The 20,815-nt window shown below is 39.7% G+C and overlaps 1 protein-coding gene across 1 annotated transcript in view; it reads left to right on the top strand.

The window, feature by feature from the left end:
• MOSPD2 (motile sperm domain containing 2) overlaps positions 1–20,124 on the top strand; it is a 150,384-nt gene extending 130,260 nt beyond the window's left edge. Inside the window, exons 14-15 of the mRNA XM_089682976.1 lie at positions 3,680–3,782; positions 8,629–20,124. Of these exons, the coding sequence (XP_089539102.1) occupies positions 3,680–3,782; positions 8,629–8,772 (247 nt within the window). The 3' untranslated portion in view covers positions 8,773–20,124. The remainder of the gene's footprint in view (positions 1–3,679; positions 3,783–8,628) is intronic.
• Positions 20,125–20,815: the final 691 nt, after the last annotated feature.

Here is a 20,815-nt window from a genome sequence, read left to right on the forward strand (position 1 = left end):
TGTTTTTGCTGCCTGGGCATTTTTTGCATTGTTTTTGCAAACATTTAAAAAATCATTTTAGGCCTGAAGATTACATAAAACCCCCAAACATATATTTCCTGAAAACAGATATCCTAGAGAATAAAATAGTGGTAGTTCCAATTTGTCACACGATATTACCATAAAGGAAACACAACATTTCAGTAAAAAAATGTAATTGTAGGGCACAAAACTGCAATAAATTACCCATTTTTTTTGGTAAAATGTAAAAGATGAGATTACACATCTGAAATGAAATGGTGACAAACTTTAGTATCCTATATTTTATATAGGCGAAGCTTTTAAAGCACCTTACACATCACCAGTTTACTGTTAGAGGAGGTCTGGTGCTAGAATTATTGCTCCTTATTCTGGTGTGAGCAGCAATATGTAACATGTTTCGCAATCAACGTTTTCATGCGTAGGTGTCCCGGCATGTGCTTTTACATTTGTACGTGTGTATATGTGTGGGTGGGGGCCTCAACATTTTTTTTAAGGTATTATGTACATGAGCGTAACTTTTTTTTTTTTTTTTTCTTTTTTGTTTTACAAGCGTGTCAAACTGGCGGCCCTCCAGCTGTTGCGAAACTACAAGTCCCATCATGCCTCTGCCTCTGGGAGTCATGCTTGTAACTGTCAATATGGCATTGCTTCATGGGACTTGTAGTTTGGCAACAGCTGGAGGGCCGCCAGTTTGGCACCTGTGATTTAAAGGTTTAAAAAAAAAAAAAAAAACTACCTGCCCGGCACCAGGAACTACATATCCCGGGCATCGAGCAATACAAATTGAATATCCCTGCTGTGGGCTGGCAACCACCATGGGCGGGATCATCACTGACATGTACAGCCATCTTTGGAACGTTTACACCATTCAAATCTCTTACTGCGTCTTAGCATCTCATCACCGTACTGTGCTTGAAGTTTTCTGTAGATATCCGTGGGTTTTAAGTCTTCGTTCACAAAAAACATCATCACCACACGCTGTTCCATGCACGCATTAACACTGCTGTCTACCATCTTGCTTAATAGTCTCTGGACTGGCCTGCAACGTGTGCCGCCTGTCAGTACTAGGACACACTTGATGCATGTAGTACCGCCACGCTAACATCCCTTTTTATACCTGTAAAATAACAAAATTAAAAATTGTAAATTTCTTTATTTTCTACAAAAAATGAAAACATAAAAAATTTTGCCATGCTTCTTACTAAATACCTCAGACTGTCTACTTTCCAAAAAGGGGTAATTTTGGGGGGTATTTGTATTGTCCTGGCGTTTTTGGGCCTCAAGAAATGTGATAGGCCATTGGTACATCAGGACTAATCGATTTTCAGATATATGCCATAGTATGTGGACTACCAACTAAACAAACACTGATTTGGGTTATTTTTACTAAAGAAATGTAGTAGAATAAATTTTTGAAGAAAGATTATTTGCAAAGTTTTATAAGAGAAATATGCAAAATGCATTTTTTATTCAATATTTTTTGGACTTTTTCGGTTATAGTGCAAAAAAATAAAAACCCAGTGGTGATTGAATACCACCAAAAGAAATCTATATTTGTGTGAAAAAAATTATAAAAATTTCATATAGCTACAGTAATGCATGACTGTGCAATGTCATTCAAAGTGTGACAGTGCTGAAAGCTGAAAATTGGCCTGGGCAGGAAGGGGGTAAAAGTACCCAGTATTGAGGTGGTTAAAGTGAAATTCTAAAATAACTGAAAAATAAGAGTAATAAACACTTCCCATGTGCCTAGTCCTAAAAATCGATTGGTAGGTGTATTGTAACACTGAGAGACAGAATAGCAACAAAAATTTCAAAAGAAATGCATGTCTTAACAAATTATGCACTGATTTGCATGTTCATGAGGGGAAAAAGTATTTGATCCCGTATCATTCAGCAGGATTTCTGGCTACCAGGTGTCTTTCACACAGGTAACAAGTTGAGATTAGAAGCAGCCTCTTAAAGGGAGTGCTGCTAATCTCATTTTGTTACTTGTATAAAAGACACCTGTCCACGGGAGCAATCGAACAATCAGACTCCAAACTCTCCACCATGGCAAAGACCAAAGAGCTGTCCAAGGATGTCAGGGACAAGATTGTAGACCTACACAAGGCTGGACTGCGCTACAAAACTATTGCCAAGCAGCTTGGTGAGAAGGTGACAACAGTTGGTGCAATCATTCGCAAATGGAAGAAACACTCTCCCTAGGTCTGGTGCGCCATGCAAGATCTCACCTTGTTGGGTATCAATGATCATGAGAACAGTGAGGGCCCTCTAACCCTCGTGTATCGTGTATTGTTTTGCTACTGTATTGTCTCATGTCTTGTCCCCCATTCTAATGTACAGCGTTGAGCAAACCCTTTGGCGCTATATAAATACTCTATTATAATAATAATCCCAGAACTACACGTGAGGATCTTGTCAATGATCTCCAGGCAGCTGGGACCACATTCACCAAGAAAACAATTGGTAAACTACGCTGACAAGAACTGAAATTCTGCAGTGCCCGTAAGGTCTCTCTGCTCCCGTCTGAAGTTTGCCACTGAACATCTGAATGATGCAGAGGAGCACTGGTTGAAAGTGTTGTGGTCAGATGAGACCAAAATCGAGCTCTTTGGCATCAACTCAACTCACTGTGTTTGGAGGAGTTGGAATGTTGCCTATACCCCAAGAACAACATCCCAACTGTCAAACATGGTGGAAACATTCTGCTTTGGGGGTGTTTTTCTGCTAAGGGGACAGGACAACTGTACCGCATCAAAGGGACAATGGACGGGGCAATGTACCGTCAAATCTTGGGTGAGAACCTTCTTCTCTCAGCCAGGGCATTGAAAATGGGTCATGGATGGGTGTTCCAGCATGACAATGACCCAAAACACACGGCTAAGACAACAAAGGAGTCGCTCAAGAAGAAGCACATTAAGGTCCTGGAGTGGCCTTAGACTGTCTCTCCAGACCTTAATCCAATTGAAAATCTGTGAAGGGAGCTGAAAGTTAATGACTTGGAGAGGATCTGCTAAGAGGAGTGGGCTAAAATCCCTCCTGAGATGTGTGGAAACCTGGTAGCCAACTACAGGAAATATCTAACCTCTGTGATTGCCAACAAGGGATTTGCCACCAAGTACTAAGTCATGTTTTGTGAAGGGGATCAAATACTTATTTCCCTCATGAACATGCAAATCAGTGCATAATTTTAGACATGCATTTATTTTGAATTTTTTGTTGCTATTCTGTCTCTCAGTGTTACAATACACCTACCATTCGATTTTTAGACTGATCATTTCTTTGTGAGTGGGCAAACATTCAAAACCAGCAGGGGATCAAATACTTATTTCATTCACTGTGTGTATGTGTATATATGTGTGTACAAAGGGCCAAAGTATAAGACCAGAACTGTCTATTGCCCACACCCACACAGGTAAAAATGATGGCTGAAATCTTGACTTCAACATAAAAAACTCAAACTTTTCTCTCATAACTTTTATAAATGAAGCTCAGAGTATGACATTCAGTTATAGCTTAGATTATTCAGCTTTATGTGTAGACAGCATGTCTGGTGTACTTGCCATCAACAGGAAGAAGTAATACATAAGCAAATATTTGTTATTTGTCTAGGGCTGTAAGATTTATTAATGAAGCTCTGTTTTAATTCATGTAGATTAAGATGCCATGTTGTGGAAGCCAGCAAGCCATCTACATTAGTATTAAAGGAGAACTTGTTAAACAGGAATTTTTTAGGAAGTGATGATCTTCAGTTTAAGGTAATAGCAGTATCAATTGATTGCTGTGCATCATGTATTATTTTAAATAACTAATGATGTTTAGTGTGTTAATGTTTGTGCTGGAAACCCTGTATGTTGTACAGTGTACGTTCGGTTAAAAAAGAATAAAATAAAACTGGCTTGCTCTTTTCTGTATTTTCTCAGCAAAATCACCGGGATCATGATAGAACCTGTGTACGGAGTACATAATACTGCTTGGTGTTGATCCCTCCCCTTCCTCTTACAACAGGGGAAGGAGAGAGTACATGTGAATGGGAAAAAAAAATCAATTGATCAGCTGTTGCAGATTAATTTATTCAGTTTTGGTGACACAGGGATCAGTTTTCTTTAACCCTTTCATGCCCACCCCCTCTCCTGTGCATACATACTATCTCTATATTGTCTCCTTGTGACTTGTGTATTAAGCCTTTCACCTCCCCTTATCCTGCCCATGGGAACATTAACCCCTTCATCGTCATCCTGCCACTGTGAGCAGTATTTTAACCCCTCCATTCCCTCTTTCCTCTACGTATGACCAGTATATTTAATGTGTCTAGTCAGATGCACCGCTACAGTCTGAGCTGGAAGTTCAGCTCCTTCCCCTGCAGCCTTCTGAAACATTTCACAGGTCCCAGAAGACTGTGGGACCATTCACAAGTGCAGCATGCTACTAGGAAACCGACTGTGAAGTCACAAGGCTTTACTTCCAGTCTCCCTTACTGAAGATGCTGGCACCCGAAGCCGATTGAAAAATCGGCTCTGGTAAGGACATCGCTGGATCCCTGGACAGGTAAGTGTCCTTTTATTAAAAGTCAGCAGCTACAGTATTTGTAGCTGCTGTCTTTTAATTTTTTTTTTGGAGGGGGCGCTCCGCTTTAAGCTCTATGTTCAACCCCCTAAATAACAAAATGTTTCTTCATGAAAAAAAAATTAAAATGTGGCAAAAAATGAAATCACATTGGAGTGATTACAAAAGGTCATGGGGGGTAGGGTGGGGGGGGGCTCCTACTATTCTGGCACTTTAATTTTAACAGAAACTAAAAGTTCTTTTTTATAGTAAAAATGAAATTGTGTTTAATAAATACCACCAAAAGAAAGCTCTATCTGTCTCAAAACATTATATGAAATTATTTGGGTACAGTGTTGCGTGTCAGAGTAATTGTCCATAAAACTATCACAGCCTTGAAAATGAAAAACTGCCTGGTAATGAAGGGGTATTACGGGCTGATACTCTAGTGCCTAAACTAAAATCGGTCACAATTTTCATAAACTGGTTTATGTAAATAATAACAAAGTATTAACATTCCTAGGTGATTATGTGAAGGTTTCAGGAGATTTCCCAATGAGAGATGTTTCAAATAAAGATAGTATTGATATGAGTCCACATATAACTGACACTACCTACTGTTCTTTTGTTGCCTCATTTTTTTGCCTAATGAATACTTGTAGGTGTGTTCCCCACAATGTAGTTACATCTATGGCAAACGTTTGTAATTTTTGTAGGGGTGTGTGAACCTGCCTACTTGTTTGTGACTATTAGCAGCTGTTTAAAGCCTAAATGTAGATGTAATATTTTTTTTTAAGTCAGAAAAAGGGAAATTACTTACCGTATTTTCCAGCGTATAAGACGACCCCCTACTTTTCCTGTTAAAATATAGGGTTTGGGCTATACTCGCCATATAAGACTACCCCTCTTCCAACGCACACCAAATAAAAATCATCAGATTTGATTTCAATATGGTATTTCAGTATGGTATTCCAATGATGGGGCACGATTCCTCGCTCTGACACCAATGATGGGGCACTATTCCTCCCACTGATACCAATGATGGGACACTATTCCTCCCACTGACACCAATGATGGTGCCCCATCATTAGTGTCAGTGTGTGAGGAATAGTGTCCCATCATTAGTGTCAGTAGGAGGAATAGTGCCCCATCATTGGTGTCAGTGGGAAGAATCGTGCCCCATCATTGGTATCAGTGGCAGGAATAGTGTCCCATCATTGGTATCAGTGGGGGCAGGGGCGGACTGACAACTCATGGGGCCCCCGGGCAATAGGTGATCATGGGGCCCCTGTGTCCTTGCCCAAAGTCAAAAAAAGCATATGAAAAAGGTACCAGGGGCATCTCGTGGGGCCCCCTACTGACCCCGGGCCCTCGGGCAGTGCCCGAGTTTCCAAATGGTCAGTCCGCCCCTGAGTGGGAGGAATAGTGCCCCATCTTTGGTGTCAGTGGGAGGAATAGTGCCCCATCTTTGGTGTCAGTGGGAGGAATAGTGCCCCATCTTTGGTGTCAGTGGGAGGAATAGTGCCCCATCTTTGGTGTCAGTGGGAGGAATAGTGCCCCATCTTTGGTGTCAGTGGGAGGAATAGTGCCCCATCGTTGGTGTCAGTGGGGGAAGGAATAGTGTTCCATCGTTGGTGTCAGTGGGGGGGGGGGGGAATAGTGCCACATCGTTGGTTTCAGTGGGGGAGAAATAGTACCCCATCATTGGTGTCAGTGGGGGGTTGAATAGTGTTCCATCGATGGTGTCAGTGGGGAGGAGGAATAGTGCCCCATCGTTGGTGTCAGTGGGGGAAGGAATAGTGTTCCATCGTTGGTGTCAGTGGGGGGGGGGGGAATAGTGCCACATCGTTGGTTTCAGTGGGGGAGAAATAGTACCCCATCATTGGTGTCAGTGGGGGGTTGAATAGTGTTCCATCGATGGTGTCAGTGGGGAGGAGGAATAGTGCCCCATCGTTGGTGTCAGTGGAGGGGGGAGGAATAGTGCCAATAGTGTTCCAGTATGGTGCTGCTGCACACTTACCGGCCGCTCCCTCACTTGATTTTTGCTGGGCCGCTCGGCACCGCCTCCTCCCCAGTGACTGGCCGCCTGTGTGCCTTTCCTGAGCTACAGTTCTGGCATCCAATAACCGGTGAGGAGGCGGAGCCGAGCGGCCGCGCGAAAATCGAGCAGCCGAACTGAATGAAGGAGCAGCCGCGCTTCCTGGACTGGATCGTCGTGGGACCGGGACCGAAGCCAGGTAAGAAACAGCAGCCCCCTGCCCGCCCCTATACTTAGTGTCCCTTCCGTTGGAAGGGGGGGGGGGCGGCACCGCGCCACCCCCCGAAAAAGTGCTGCCCTGACACCGGCTTGCCGTATACTGGCGTATAAGACGACCCCCGACTTTTCAGAAGATTTTCATGGGTTAAAAAGTCGTTTTATACGCCGGAAAATACGGTACATTGAATGAGATGTGTCCTTTGTCATGGTGCCTGCTATCCCAGTTAAAATCCCAAATTCTCTGGACACCTAACCCCTCGTAATCTGTCAGTGCTGCAGGGGTTAATACATGCACTGGACCTATCACAGGTCATATGAAAAGCCATCTTTGAATGGAGGACATGGAATAAATGAATGAAAGGTCTGCCTTTTCTATTCATACAGCACTTCTCATTCATTGGATCTGTAGTACAGAGTTTGTGAATGAAGGAGGGTGGCAGAGAGGGTGGGTATAGCCAGTACTCCGAAGCAGTGACAGCTGAGGTAATTGTGAAGGCGGTGGGGGGGGGGGGGGGGGGGGGAGTGGTGAAGAGGATTTCAGATATCAACTAAGGACTTATGCACATTGAGCGTTAAAAAGGCTGCATTTTAGGGGCATCTGTATTTTTTTTTTTTTTGCCTCTAAATACCCATCCATGCGCACATGGACTCTTAGAGGAAAGGGCTATTTAGAAGCAAACAAAAATTCAACGCATCCAGAAGCCAAAGCCTTTTGGCAGAAAAAATGCTTGACCCATGTAAACACGTATTAATGCTGGGCAACATTTAGCACTAATTGCTAATTCATTTCAACGACCAGAATAAATTATTATTCTGCTCAATTAAATGCAATAATGCCCAAGTGCTTGACGCACCTGAACGCGTCTTGACACATTTACATGCATCAATCTTTTTTTTTTTTTTTTTTTTTTTTCTGCCACAATGCTGCTGCCAGGAGGAAATGTGTTTTAGGTGAGCTGGGCAAATGCCCTGGGGCGCAAGACATCCAGCCCCAACACAAGGGATTTTCATTAAAAAAAAAAAAAAAACTTCAAAGTAGGCTTTACCCAATATAGGTAACATGATTTGTTATCAGATGTTAATGGTTCAGTCTGCGTTGGATTCAGCTTTTCACAGTTGGACAAATCTGCCTGACCAATGCATTCAAATCTTTCTGGAGATGATAGAATTGGTTTTATAAGACACACATACAGATATCACTACATCACTCATACACCTGTATCCTGTATCTCAGGAGTTTGATATTCAGGTGAAGATCTGCTAGGGCCTGTGTTGATTGGCATTTGTTCACGTCACTGGAGTTTTGCATTTCCGTAGAATTCTATGGGAATTTAAAATCCACTTGAAGAATGTCAAAAGGACAGCAACTACAGGGTAAAGGTACCTATCAGAAGCATCTCAAACTGATGCCATCAACACAAACCCAAAATCAGCCGTCACAGGCCCTTAGAATTATGTCACACTTCTGACACTGTTGACAACTAGTCAGCAACAGGATCATTTTACAGGGCAGTGATTTCTCATCTTGCCAGAGAGAAAACACTTTGGAAGCAGGTGAGTATTTTCTCTGCACTTTTCATTAATCTATCACAGGGGAGTTGTCAGCAACAGAATCACAAATGTGCCATGGACCTTAGTCTTGGAGTTTAAAGACTGCTTATGCATGGGTCTAAAAATTACCTAATCCTCCATATAAATATTACAAATGTAGACATGTTTAATATTCTAGTGTTTTTCGCCTTTAATGCTCTACTATTACTAATTGCCCTTCTCACAACTTTTGTTTTTTTCCTTCCTTTCAGTTAAATCAAATACTTGAAGCAAACCGAAGACTGGATGAGCAGATTAGGCAATGTGTCTGGTATCAGCATATAATAGTTTTTTTATTGTCTATTTTGGTGGCCATAGTTTTAGCTATGTACATTTCGAAAGACACAAGAAGCTAGGTAACACTGGAAATTGTGCCATGCTCAGTCATCCATGAAATGAAGAAGACGTTCACTTGACCAAAGTTGCCTTTACTGTTCAGTGTGTAATGGAACTACACATTAACATGAATAATCAGGATATCTGAGACACACATAAGAATGTTTTAGAAGCCAGTTCGTGTCTCATTTTAGATATCCTTCTAGCTTGCCAGTGTTTAGACATTTCCAGTTATTCTTTTAGGTTTTTCTTTCTAGCTCTTTTGCTTTCAATATTTGCATTGCAACATCTTTGTCTAGCCATGAAGAGACATTGACAGAGGCCAAAGCTCCCTTATCTGCCAAAGTTTTCTACTGCCCCAGATACAAATGCAAGCAGCATCTTTTAAAATACATACTACTGTGTGTGACAGAAAAACGGCTTTTTCAGAAGAAATAATCTACAGTTAGTAGTGTCAGTCAGGGCTTCACGGCACTGGTAACCGTATTTAACATATTTCCTCAGATTCTCAGGTCATTTGCTATTGGTAGGTGTTTTTGTATAACAAGGTTTCATTGTCTAATTGTATCCAAATAGGCCTAATAGGTGAATTTGTGAAGAATGCGCCTCATAACATACTATACAGTTTTCACCTCTTCTATTGCCATGGATCCACTTTGCTTTGATACTATATGAAATAGGTTGATAGGTTTACCCAAAACAGTCTCATCTATGGTGGCAACACCAAGTCCAACCTGTTGATTGTAGATGGGGACAGTAGGTAGGGACTGTCACAGAGCAAAGTGAGCTCACTTCCATCTTCTGGTATTTGTCTGTTTTCAGCATCTTACAGCCATGTGAAAAAGTACACACCATAAAAACCGTTTTTTGTACATATTTAAACAGGCAAACATTAGATCTTTATTCAGACAGTGTCTACATACAAAGGTAATATTCTTGAACAAAAAAAACACAGGAAAAGTTGCCAGTACAGCAGTTTACTCAGCAAAAATATCAATATAAAAGGTGTACTGTGAAAAAGTAAGTACACCTTGGCCTCAGCCGTTATTATTTCCCCTTCCATAGAAATTACTTTTTGTAGCAAAGAAAGGCATTTAAAAATTAGCTTGTTGATTAGAAGGGAAAGGAATACTGGGAATGTACAAAATTTAAGTAGATTAAACTTCTGCTTTAAAGCTCAGATATCTTGGGTCTCTTTGTTACAAAAAGTAAATTGTCATTGTTGCAGACATAAACGGATGCTGCTTAATGTCTTATTGTTTAGGAAAGAAAAATTTTTTTTTTTGTTTATACATTTGTCTACCTATGACTATTTTCATCAACCATTTTGGAAAATAGACAAATAATGAAAAACTAATGTAAGCTGAACTGAAAATGGATGTACAAACCGATGTTTCTTTTTCTTTTCTTTTTTTTTATCCTATTTTGTGATGGAACTGACACGCTTGTGTGAGAAAACCCTTTGGAGGTTGTAATCATTGGCACCTAATCTGGAGCATTTGACCAATTTCATGGATTTAGACTGGTGGTAAATGTAGGGATGATGTAGCTGACATTTTTATAATTCAGATTATGAGAATGCATACACCATGTCAATTTTATGTGTGATTTGTTCAATCATACTGCCTGTGTATATATGCAGTGTTTGAATGGAGATCTAATGATTGCCTGTTCAAATGTGAAAAAAGTAATTTGGCTTTCTTTTTCACATTGCTGTATAATCTTAACAATAGTGTGTACCTGCATGCAGAAAGCATTAACAAGTCTGCCAACCACTGCAGACATCTTTATAAGTCTTAAAATACAGCAATGATAAAGATTTCAGCCATTCTTTGTTACTCATGGTGTCTACCTTATGTTTCTTAAAAGGTTAGGCTACTTTCACACTGATGCGCTTTCTGAGTGTTTTTTAAAGGACATGTGACTTTAAAACTGCAACAAAAACGCTTCTCAGGGGCGTTTTTAAAGCATTTTTCATTGATTTCAATGGGAAGAGGCATTTTTGTGGTGTTTTTGTTTTTTACTCCCTAAATACACCCCAAAGATGCTGCAAGCAGGAGTTTTTACAACTCACCACAAGCACAACATCTCAGTGTGAAAACATGCATAGATATGCATTCACATACACAGGGAAGAAGTTTTCTTGAGCTTTTCAGGTGCTTTTTTAAACACAAAAATGCTTGAAAAACTCCTCAGTGTGAAAGCAGCCTTAGTTCAAATTTACTGACTTTTGCCAAACACAAACCCAAGCATTACACCAATACATTAATATGCAGTGCTTCATTTTGTAAAAAAAAACTTGTAGTTTTTAGCTATATATTTCATTACCCTCCCCTCTCCATTTTGCTGATGACAGGACATACCCAACATTGGAATGCGTGGCTCCAGAGCTTTTTTTCTATACCCATGCATGTGCAGCCTGCACTCCAAATGTGTGGTAGGGAACAAAGTTGAGTGCTCGTTTGGGAGTTTCTGGGGCTGCGCATCCAATGCTTGGTATGTCCTGCTATCTGCATCACTGATAGGGTGGGTGATGAAATGAGCAGCTGGAAAATGAGGCATTATTATACAAAACTGAGTATAGCATATTAATGTATTGAAGATGCTGTAATGCCTGGGGGGGGGGGGGGGGTTTGGCAAAACTCAGTAAAGGTGAACTAACCTTTAACCCATCTGTTCACTTAGCATGCTTCTAGCCAAGTTGTCTCTTGACAACTGTAGAAATAAGAATAATAGGGTGCTGGATTCAGATTTTCTGATGGTCACTGACTTCGTGGGTAGGCTGTCTCCAATTCGGCAGCACTCCACAAAACTGGGACTTCCATTCAAACAGAGTTGAGATATCACATACATACAATCCAATGAGCGCACCAAGAGTCCAAGGTTTTTAATGATAGAACTGATTCATTTAGAAAAACCAACGTTTTTTCAGGGGCCAAACACAGTCCCACTTCATTGTAAGCAGATACAAAATAGATTGGCACTAAAAGGAAATATCAGGAGAAATATGTATCAGTGGCATATTAAGGATAAAAAAAAGGAAGTGAAAATTATGACGTTAATGTGTATCAGCAGATAAGAGAGCCTCTGAAGCAGAACACTAGAAGACATACAGTATATAACTCCAATTTACTAATTGGAACAGATTCAGCAGGACAGGTTAAGCTAGTGAATGCAGCAAGGGAAAGTGGTGTTCCCTTGTAGAGATTCAAATAGAAGAAAAAGTGCCAAGGTTGAGGGAGGGTTAGAGCTGATGCATGGGAACTTCAGAGGAGTGTGCTGATGCTGACCTGAGTGATAGGGGGAGCAGAACAACACTAAAACACCCCAGAATTCCCAAGAATCCGTGCACCCTGCAGGCATCATCCCAGTATTTTTTTTTTTGTATGAGCCGACTGTTGGTTTTCTTGTAAAACCCATCTTAGCAACTAATTAGCTGCTGGATTGCTTTTACAAGCATCGGGGGAAGACGGCTCTGATCATCTCTATGGTCTGAGAAACCGGGAGTGATGAGCATTTCATCGCTTCCGGTTTTGTTGGATGTAAACAAACCCTTAGTGTTTTGAAAAAAAGCATAGAATCATACTGATTTTTGTATGATCCGGAGTTTTGAAGAACAGAGAAGAGATCTGGACTCTAATGGAGCCCAAATCTCTACGTACAGAGTACCAATCACTGCCTTTAGCCATCACAGGGGATATCCCCTGTGATTTCAATAAAAGTGGTAAAAAAAAAATCAAAGGGACAGTGCTCATATGCAAAGGGAAATGCACATATCGGCAATCGCAAAGCTCATGTGGTGAATCACCATGAACATCAGATTGAGAGCAATAATTTTTTGGACCAGACATCCTGTGTAAATATTATTTAACGCAGTTTGTCACCGTTGCAGGTGTGCACAATTTTAAAGCATGACATGTTTGGTATCTATGTACACAGCGTAACACCATCTTTTATGTTTTACCAAGCAATTGGCTATTGTGTGTTTATGCATTAAAAAAAAGTTTGGTTTTTTTTGTTTTTAAAAAAAAATTGCGGTTTAAAAAAAGTTGCGCAAATACCGTATGACATGACACCCACCATTTTTTTTTCTCTACGGCATTTACTTTTAAAAAATATATATAATGTATACCTTTATATAAATATATAATGTATAAATATTTAATGTAATTTTCTATCAAAAAAATACTTGCTTATTTTTACATGTAAACAAAAAGTGTCAAAGTCTTGGTCTTCAAGTGGTAAAAACCTTGGACCTTTGGATGTTTGCTGCTTTCATTGAACTGTATGTTGCTTCCATAGTAGGATTGATGCAGCTCTTCTTTGTAGTTTTGTGAGTAGTTGCATTAGTTGCTGGACATATCAGACCGCGATAACAAGATGTTATAGTGGAAAGAGTCCCGCATTTAATTAGAAAACTTAGCTAGAATGAAACGTGACTTGTAGTTGGAAGGGAAAAAATCCACAAAGCACTGTTATAAAGCAAATGGCCATTGGGAAAGGGGTTAAACTTTCCGTGTGACAATGCCTGTGACTGCCAGTAATTGTTATCTGTCATGCATGACAACCTTCTCTTTAGCATATTGTAGCTGAGTAGGTTTGAACCGGGATAAAATTGGTTCTGTTACTGCTCTCTGGTTTGTAAACTGTTCATTCATTCAGTATGTTGCTGTTGATGAGGGCAAGTATTATATCCTTAACTGCAAAAGAAAACATGCATATGGTACCTAAGGGTTCCTGGTTTTTATGGCATATTTACTGTTCTTATAAACTGGACAAGAAAATGACAGCAGTAATCACAATATTATATTTATGTAGAAGGGAGAAATTATTAGCATAAAATGCACTACAAATTCATAGAGCCAAGCCATGGTTCAACCAAATGCACTTGCTGCCCTGTTTCTATATTTTTATAACTGCTAAAGGTTTGCCCAGTAATACTGGACAGAGTTTAATGGAATCTGTTTTTACCAACAAAAGTTTTACTTATTTATTGGTTACAAGCTGAACTGTCTAAAAACACACATGAACTGATCTCTGAATACCAGAACAAAAGTAGACCTGTTGATTGTTCTATTTATTTATACTCTGTTAGATTACCAAAGAATGAAAGTTGAATCCTGATTATTTGCTAGGGGCAACAACTTTATATCTGCATCAGTTTTCATAAATCATGCCCAGAAGATTCCAAAATATAAATATATTCCAATTAAAAGCCAAATGAAGATCTATATTATCTCTTTATATTTTCAAATGAAATCTGTTTGCTAATACACTGCTCAAAATAATTAAAGAAACACTTAGAGAACACATCAGATCTCAATGGGGAAAAATATGCTGGATATCTATACTGATATGGACTGGGTAATGTGTTGGGATTGTAAGGATGCCCCATCGTTTGATGGAAATGAAAATTAACAACCTACAGAGGACTGAATTCAAAGACACCCCGAAAATCAAAGTGAAAAAATAATGCAGCAGGCATTTCATTGCAGAAACTCAAAATGGTACTCAGTAGTTTGTATGGCCCCCACGTACTTGTATTCATGCCTGACAACATCTGGGCATGCTTCTAATAAGATGACGGATGGTGTCCTGGCATATTTCCTCCCAGATCTGGACAAAGGCATCACTGAGCTCCTGGACAGTCTGAGGTGCAACTTGGCGGCCTCCGATGGACCGAAACATGATATCCCAGAGGTGTTGTATTGGATTTAGGTCAGGCGAGCGTGGGGGAAATTCAATGGTATCAATTCCTTCATCCGTCAGGAACTGCCTGCATACTCTCGCCACATGAGGCCAATAATTATCGTGCACTGGGAGGAACCTAGGACCCACTGCACCAGCGTAGGGTCTGACAATGGGTCCAAGGATTTCATCCCAATACCTAATGTCAGTCAGGGTGCCATTATCTAGCCTGTAGAGGTCTGTGCATCCCTCCATGGATATGCCTCCCCAGGCCATCATTGACCCACCACCAAAACTGTCACACTTACAGGCAGCAGAACGTTCTCCATGGCTTCTCCAAACCCTTTCACGTCTGTCACATGTGCTCAGGGTGAACTTGCTGTCATCTGTGAAAAGCACAGGGTGCCAGTGGCAGACCTGCCAATTCTGGTGTTCATTGGCAAATGCCAATCGAGCTCTGTGATGCTGGGCAGAGAGCACAGGGCCCACTAGAGGACGTCGGGCCCTCAGGCCACCCTCATGAAGTCTATTTCTGATTGTTTGGTCAGAGACATTCACACCAGTGGCCTGCTGAAGGTTATCATGTAGGGCTCTGGCAGTGCTCATTCTGTTCCTCCTTGCACAAAGGAGCAGATACCGGTCCTGCTGATGGGTTAAGGACTTTCTGTGGCCATGTCCAGCTCTCCTAGAGTAACTGCATGTCTCCTGGAATCTCCTCCATGCTGTTGAGACTGTGCTGGGAGACCCAGCAAACCTGGCAATGGCACGTATTGATGTGCCATCCTGGAGGAGTTGGACTGACTGTGCAATCTCTGTAGGGTCCAGGTATTGCCTCCGTGCTACCAGTAGTGACCCTGACCCTAGCCAAATGCAAAACTAGTGAAAAACAGTCAGAAAAGATGAGTAGGGGAAAAATGTCAGTGGCCTCCACCTGCAAAACCATTCCTGTTTTGGGGGTCGTCTCATTGTTACCCATCTAGTGCACCTGTTAATTTCATTCGCATCAAAGAAGCTGAAACTGATTACCAACCCCCTCTGCTACCTACCTGATCAGATCAATATCCTAGGAGTTTAATTGACTTGATGCTATACTCTGATTAAAAAGTGTTCCTTTAATTTTTTTTGAGCAGTGTACATTCTGTAAGGGCCTGTTCACAGTTGTTAAATTTCCTGCAGTAAAACATATTTGACGTATTTCATTTAAAGTACAAATCCCTTTCATTCCTATATGGATTGTTCATCTATGCACTGTTGCGTAGCAAAATAGGTGTATTATTTTTGTATTGTGGTTTTTTTTTTTTTTTTTTTTTTTGTGTAGTACCTTTTTAAAGATGTGAAATCTCTTTTCTAAATATTTCTCACTCACTTTGCAAAATGCATGAACAAAAAAATGCCCATTTTAACCATGCATAATTTTGTCTTAGGAATGCAGTGAAGACGTGCATTACTATGTGTGCATAGCTGTGATTGTCCCTAAAGCTGGATAGGCACATCACAATTGGATTTTAAACCACCCTCTACATTACAAATAACTATGTAGTACAAGGGGCCTGCCTGATTGGTTATCGTTAGGCTGGTTTGTTTAGGAAGGCCAAGTAACTACAGTCTTGGTAAAGCCAAAAGAGGGTTATCAAATATAATCCTATTGTATGGCCAGCTTTACACAATGCCTCTCAAAGTGACATTAGAGGAATAGGTAAGGAAACAGTAGCAGTAAAGAGTATAAAAATCTTGTAACACTATTAGTACTTTTTATAAAATTGAATTCAGTATTACTTATGTTTCATAATACATTAGTGACGTTTTCTACAGAACAGAAAGTGGACAGATGCAGTGGTGTACTATAATATCTATGTTTGGCTTTTAAATGGGCCGCAGGCCATACAACTTTGACAACTATTGCTTTAGCAAGGTGAATATAGCACTTACTTTATCTTTTTTTTGTTCTTGTTTTTCTAACCCCAAGAGGTTTCCACCCGAAAACTGTCCATAGGCACCAAATGCTATGGGTTTCCTTACAACCCTAAACAATTTTATTACTTCATATTTTGTTGCATAGACATGAATGCTTATATCACCCAAAAAATCAAGCTTTTAATGGGGCAGGGTTGCCAAATATAACTTTAATATGCAGCCAGTGCATATTTTAAAAGTAGCCTAGTATGATTTCAAAAGTTAAGCTATATCAACATGCCAATGCAATGTGTGACGCAAACAAAAAAAAATGCTGAACTAGTCAGCTCTATCTTGGACTTTAGGCAAAACAGAGAATCATAATCTATAATGGTTGCTTACCTCTGCCTGTGTTTTGTTTTCTAAAATTCCGTTTGGTAATTGATTTCTGTATGCTACAATTCCAGAAGCTTGCATACTACACACTTTGCTTGTTTTGTGGACTGCACTAGCCATTGTAAACTGTGTGGCTTGAGCAAAAAATAAACATACTCAAGTTCAGCAGGGGTAAACAATATAGCAGCTAGGTACTAGAGTTGTTTTTTATGTAGGTCAGCCTAGGGTGTTCTGCCACTCATATTTAATACAGATGGAGATAAATTGACATGCTCACTGTTCATTTTGTCTTGACTAGTTTTTTTTTTTTTTATTTTAAGTGCTCTTGATCTAAAGGCTGATGAGTCTCAAAATGTTTGACATGTTTTCCCACATAAATTGGATACATTTTCCCATGAATACTCAATTAATTCATAGGTTTAATCAACAGTTGTTGATCAACAACCTGAACAGTTGTCAGTTCTATGAATACTAATGTAAAAATACGTCTTGTGCATCAGACTTCATGAATAGCTGCCAGACCTCTTTATTTGCCTCTGAAGGAACTGAATGGTTAAAAGAAACCATCCAGACCAGTATAACACCCCAGTCACAACAAGCCCAACTTTGAAATCGTGCAACTTACAGTGACCGCTGTAATTGCAGACAATAGGATGTGACCTGGCATATGATTTGCAAGTCGCATGGCATGCAAATCGCATGCCAAGTCACACCCAGTGCGACCTGGGTGTAAATCCGTTCCCAGTTCTGGTTTCCATCAGCTTCTGATCTTCCTTGTTTATCACTGTTAGTATGTTTTGGAACCCACAGTCACCATCTGCTTCAGAATATTTGTTAATGGTAAATGTAGATATAGGATGATCACTGCTGCCATCAAAACCAGTGCCTTGGGGGCAGTCTGAGAAAATGTTATATAAAATATATTTAGACATAATTTGAGGTTTAGGAATTGGTGTTAAAAACAGTCACCTTGTATCTGATATAAGGCAAAAAAGAGAGGATATTATTATTATTATTACACAGGATTTATATGGCGCCAACAGTTTACGCAGTGCTTTAAAACATAAGGACAGACAGTACAATTATAATACAAATGAGTACAGGAGGAATCAGAGGGCCCTGCTCGTTGGAGCTTACAATAAAAACTGAAAGGTCCAACCTCTAGGGCACTACAGCACTCAGAATTGATGTAGGGGTTTAGAGGACTGAACCCAGGCTTGCAGTGGTGGACACAGGCATGTGACTCTTAGAATTTTCCAGGGCTGAAGACAGTGATGTTGGCTGCAGCACTGGAATGGAGAGAACGTAGGACACATGGGTCAATAGAGAAGTGAGCTCTCTTACTGCAGGGAGTTTTCTTTTTTTTTTTTTTTTTTAACATAACCAGGTAGCTTTAACTTACTATATGAACTTAGGTGCCATTCAGTTAGAATTTCACCTCAGCACACAAGTACAGTAGCCTGCATCGCTATTTCAAAATGAATGGGCTTCCTTAATTCAATACACATTAACATACAACATGTTCATGCTTTGAATATACCTAAATCAGACTTTCTCAACTGGGGTTCCTCCAAAGGTTGCTTGGATTTCCTTGAGCAATGAGTAATTTCCGCCTCTCAGATAAGTTCCCACTGACACCAACAGTCTTTTGTTAGCTATCTGTAAGGGGGCAATTCTTTCCAAAGACCACAAGAGTAAGGAGCATTCTTCGCACTGACCATCACACTAATGTATCACAAGTTGTAGTTAGTCATTTTTAGCTGAGGTTCCGTGGGACTGCAAAGTTATTTCGAGGGTTCCTATGTGTTGAAAAGGTTGAGATAGGCTGACATGGTAGAAATAGCATGTGCTAGAGATAACCAGCCACAAGAACCCTAAGGGACTGTCAAAAGGCTTTTGTTCATGTCAGAACAGCTTCTCTCCACATTCAGGTCTATGGGAAAGAAAAAAACCAGCTTGAAGGAGGTCAAATGCACCTTTAATGTTCTGAATGATCTCATAAGTGGCTCAAACGGATGTCAAAAGCAAGCTGCATTTGCCATCAACAAAGCACATCATCACTGGACCATATGCAGTGTAGCAGATAGAACACTTTTGTTTGCTCCATTATTTAGCTATGATCAATGAAAAGCCACAAAATTACTGCAGTTTTGTAGTTCTGATATTTAAATGTTTTTTTCCTGTTCTTTAGAACTATTCAAGTTGTTAAAGAAATCAGGCAGTTAATTAAGCCCATGCTGTTTTGTTATAAAAGAGTCAATTAAAATGAGTGATGTGCTAGTAAAAAAGACTGCATAGCAAATAACGAAGCATGGTTGAGCGTAATCGCTTCTAACCAACATCTCACATTGTGTTCTGACTCTGGAAACAATTTGATAGAAGAACAATAAAGCATTATTTTCTAATTATTTCACAATTTTAGCATACACTGTGTCTATTCTTTAAAGGAAACCTGCAATAATGAAAAAGTAGTGGCACTCATATAACAAGTAAATCACGGCAAGGAGGTGCCTGCATGTATATTATGTGCTCCCCAAAAACTCCAGTTATTTATATGCAAATATTGAAGTCTGAGCTCCAGCAGGCTTATCTTATAGTGTGCCTCTTTCTGTTAGAAGGGTTCAGTGTATTGGACTGAGGATTGTAGGAAGATATAACAGATTTCTGATTACATAGCAGCAAGAAGCCATCCTGTACCAAGATGCTGATGGGTTAAACAGTAAAGCAAAAACAAGATTGTGGGAACTTCTGCATGCTTGGTTTCGCTTGTTGGACTTTACGAAGGCTCTCCTATATTTTTTTTTTTTTTTTCCTCCACTACAGGCCAATTTAGTGTTTATATTTTAAAAAATTATAAAGAAGCACTCCTTGCAAAAAGAGCAAAGCTTACATGTTGTCTCTTAAGCATCTTGCACAATTTTGGGTGTGTTAGATGCCTAGGCCTCTGCACTCTGTGGTTCCTTCTGCTGGTTCCCATGTTACTACTGTGTCCTGTAGTGATGTGGAGGCTGATGGATGAAACCATGTCGCTCTGCAAGGAACACAGGCTTTTGACATTCCCAGAAGTGTCAGAGCTTCAAAACTGCTAAGTTTGGCTGTGCGGGTGGCAGGAAAGGTAACCTTTAAACCTTCTCTTTGCATGGAGTGCTTTTTTTCCCATATGCAAATTAGAATAGAATTGCTTTAATTACATTACTGCAGATATCTTAATGTGAAAATTTGGTTATATTTGTACCTATATGCCATGTAATTGTGTATGTTAGGAAGATGCGAGTTTGCCACATAATTTATTATATTTTTTTTAATTCTTATGTTGTATTTTATCATTGATACTGGAATAGAATGCCTTTGTATATTTACAGAAAATTAAAACAAATAAAACCAATGTCATAGGATTTTGCAGTTAAAGTGCTCGTCTTTTTATTAGCTCTTATATTATGTCAACAGAATAAAATTCTCTTTAAAACAAGATAAGCCATGCATTATAATCTGTGTTCTAAATTTTAGGGTTTTGCTGGTGTAAAAATTAGTTGGGGAAGGCTGGATATACACTTTTATCTGGGTAAATCTAGTATACAAAATGGCCCTTTAAAAAAAAAAAATTGAAACTATTGGGTATTACAAGCAGCATACTTTAAGAGAAACAAACACGAAATAACCAGTCTGGAAGTAATTTTTGTACATTTATAAAGGCAAATTTATAGAACATAGTTGTGTGCTTTACAAATGTGCTTAACCCCTTCGCTCCTTAGGGTAAAACGAAAGTAAAATTTTACAACTTTGACATGTGATTATGTATGGTTTTACTAACACAACTACTTTGTGCATCCAGGTGGGTTATACCTTTTTTTTTTTTTTTTTTTTTTGGTACAAATTGGGCTTTCATTTTGTGGTAAATGGTAATGGATATCTCCTGATTTTTTTTTTTTTTTTTTAATCAAAGGAAAACTGGCCCAAAATAGTACAAAAAAAATCATATTTTTTAATTTAGCTGTGTGTTTCTTGTTACTACCATAACCTACCACCAAAGAACAACTCAAAATAAATTTTCCAGCTCTTAACATACACATATATGGTATCACTGCG

The sequence above is a fragment of the Staurois parvus genome, unplaced genomic scaffold (genome assembly GCF_062004578.1).
Source record: "Staurois parvus isolate SC_StPar_1 unplaced genomic scaffold, SC_StPar_1.0 ptg000299l, whole genome shotgun sequence".
In the NCBI taxonomy this organism is placed as follows: Eukaryota; Metazoa; Chordata; class Amphibia; order Anura; family Ranidae; genus Staurois; species Staurois parvus.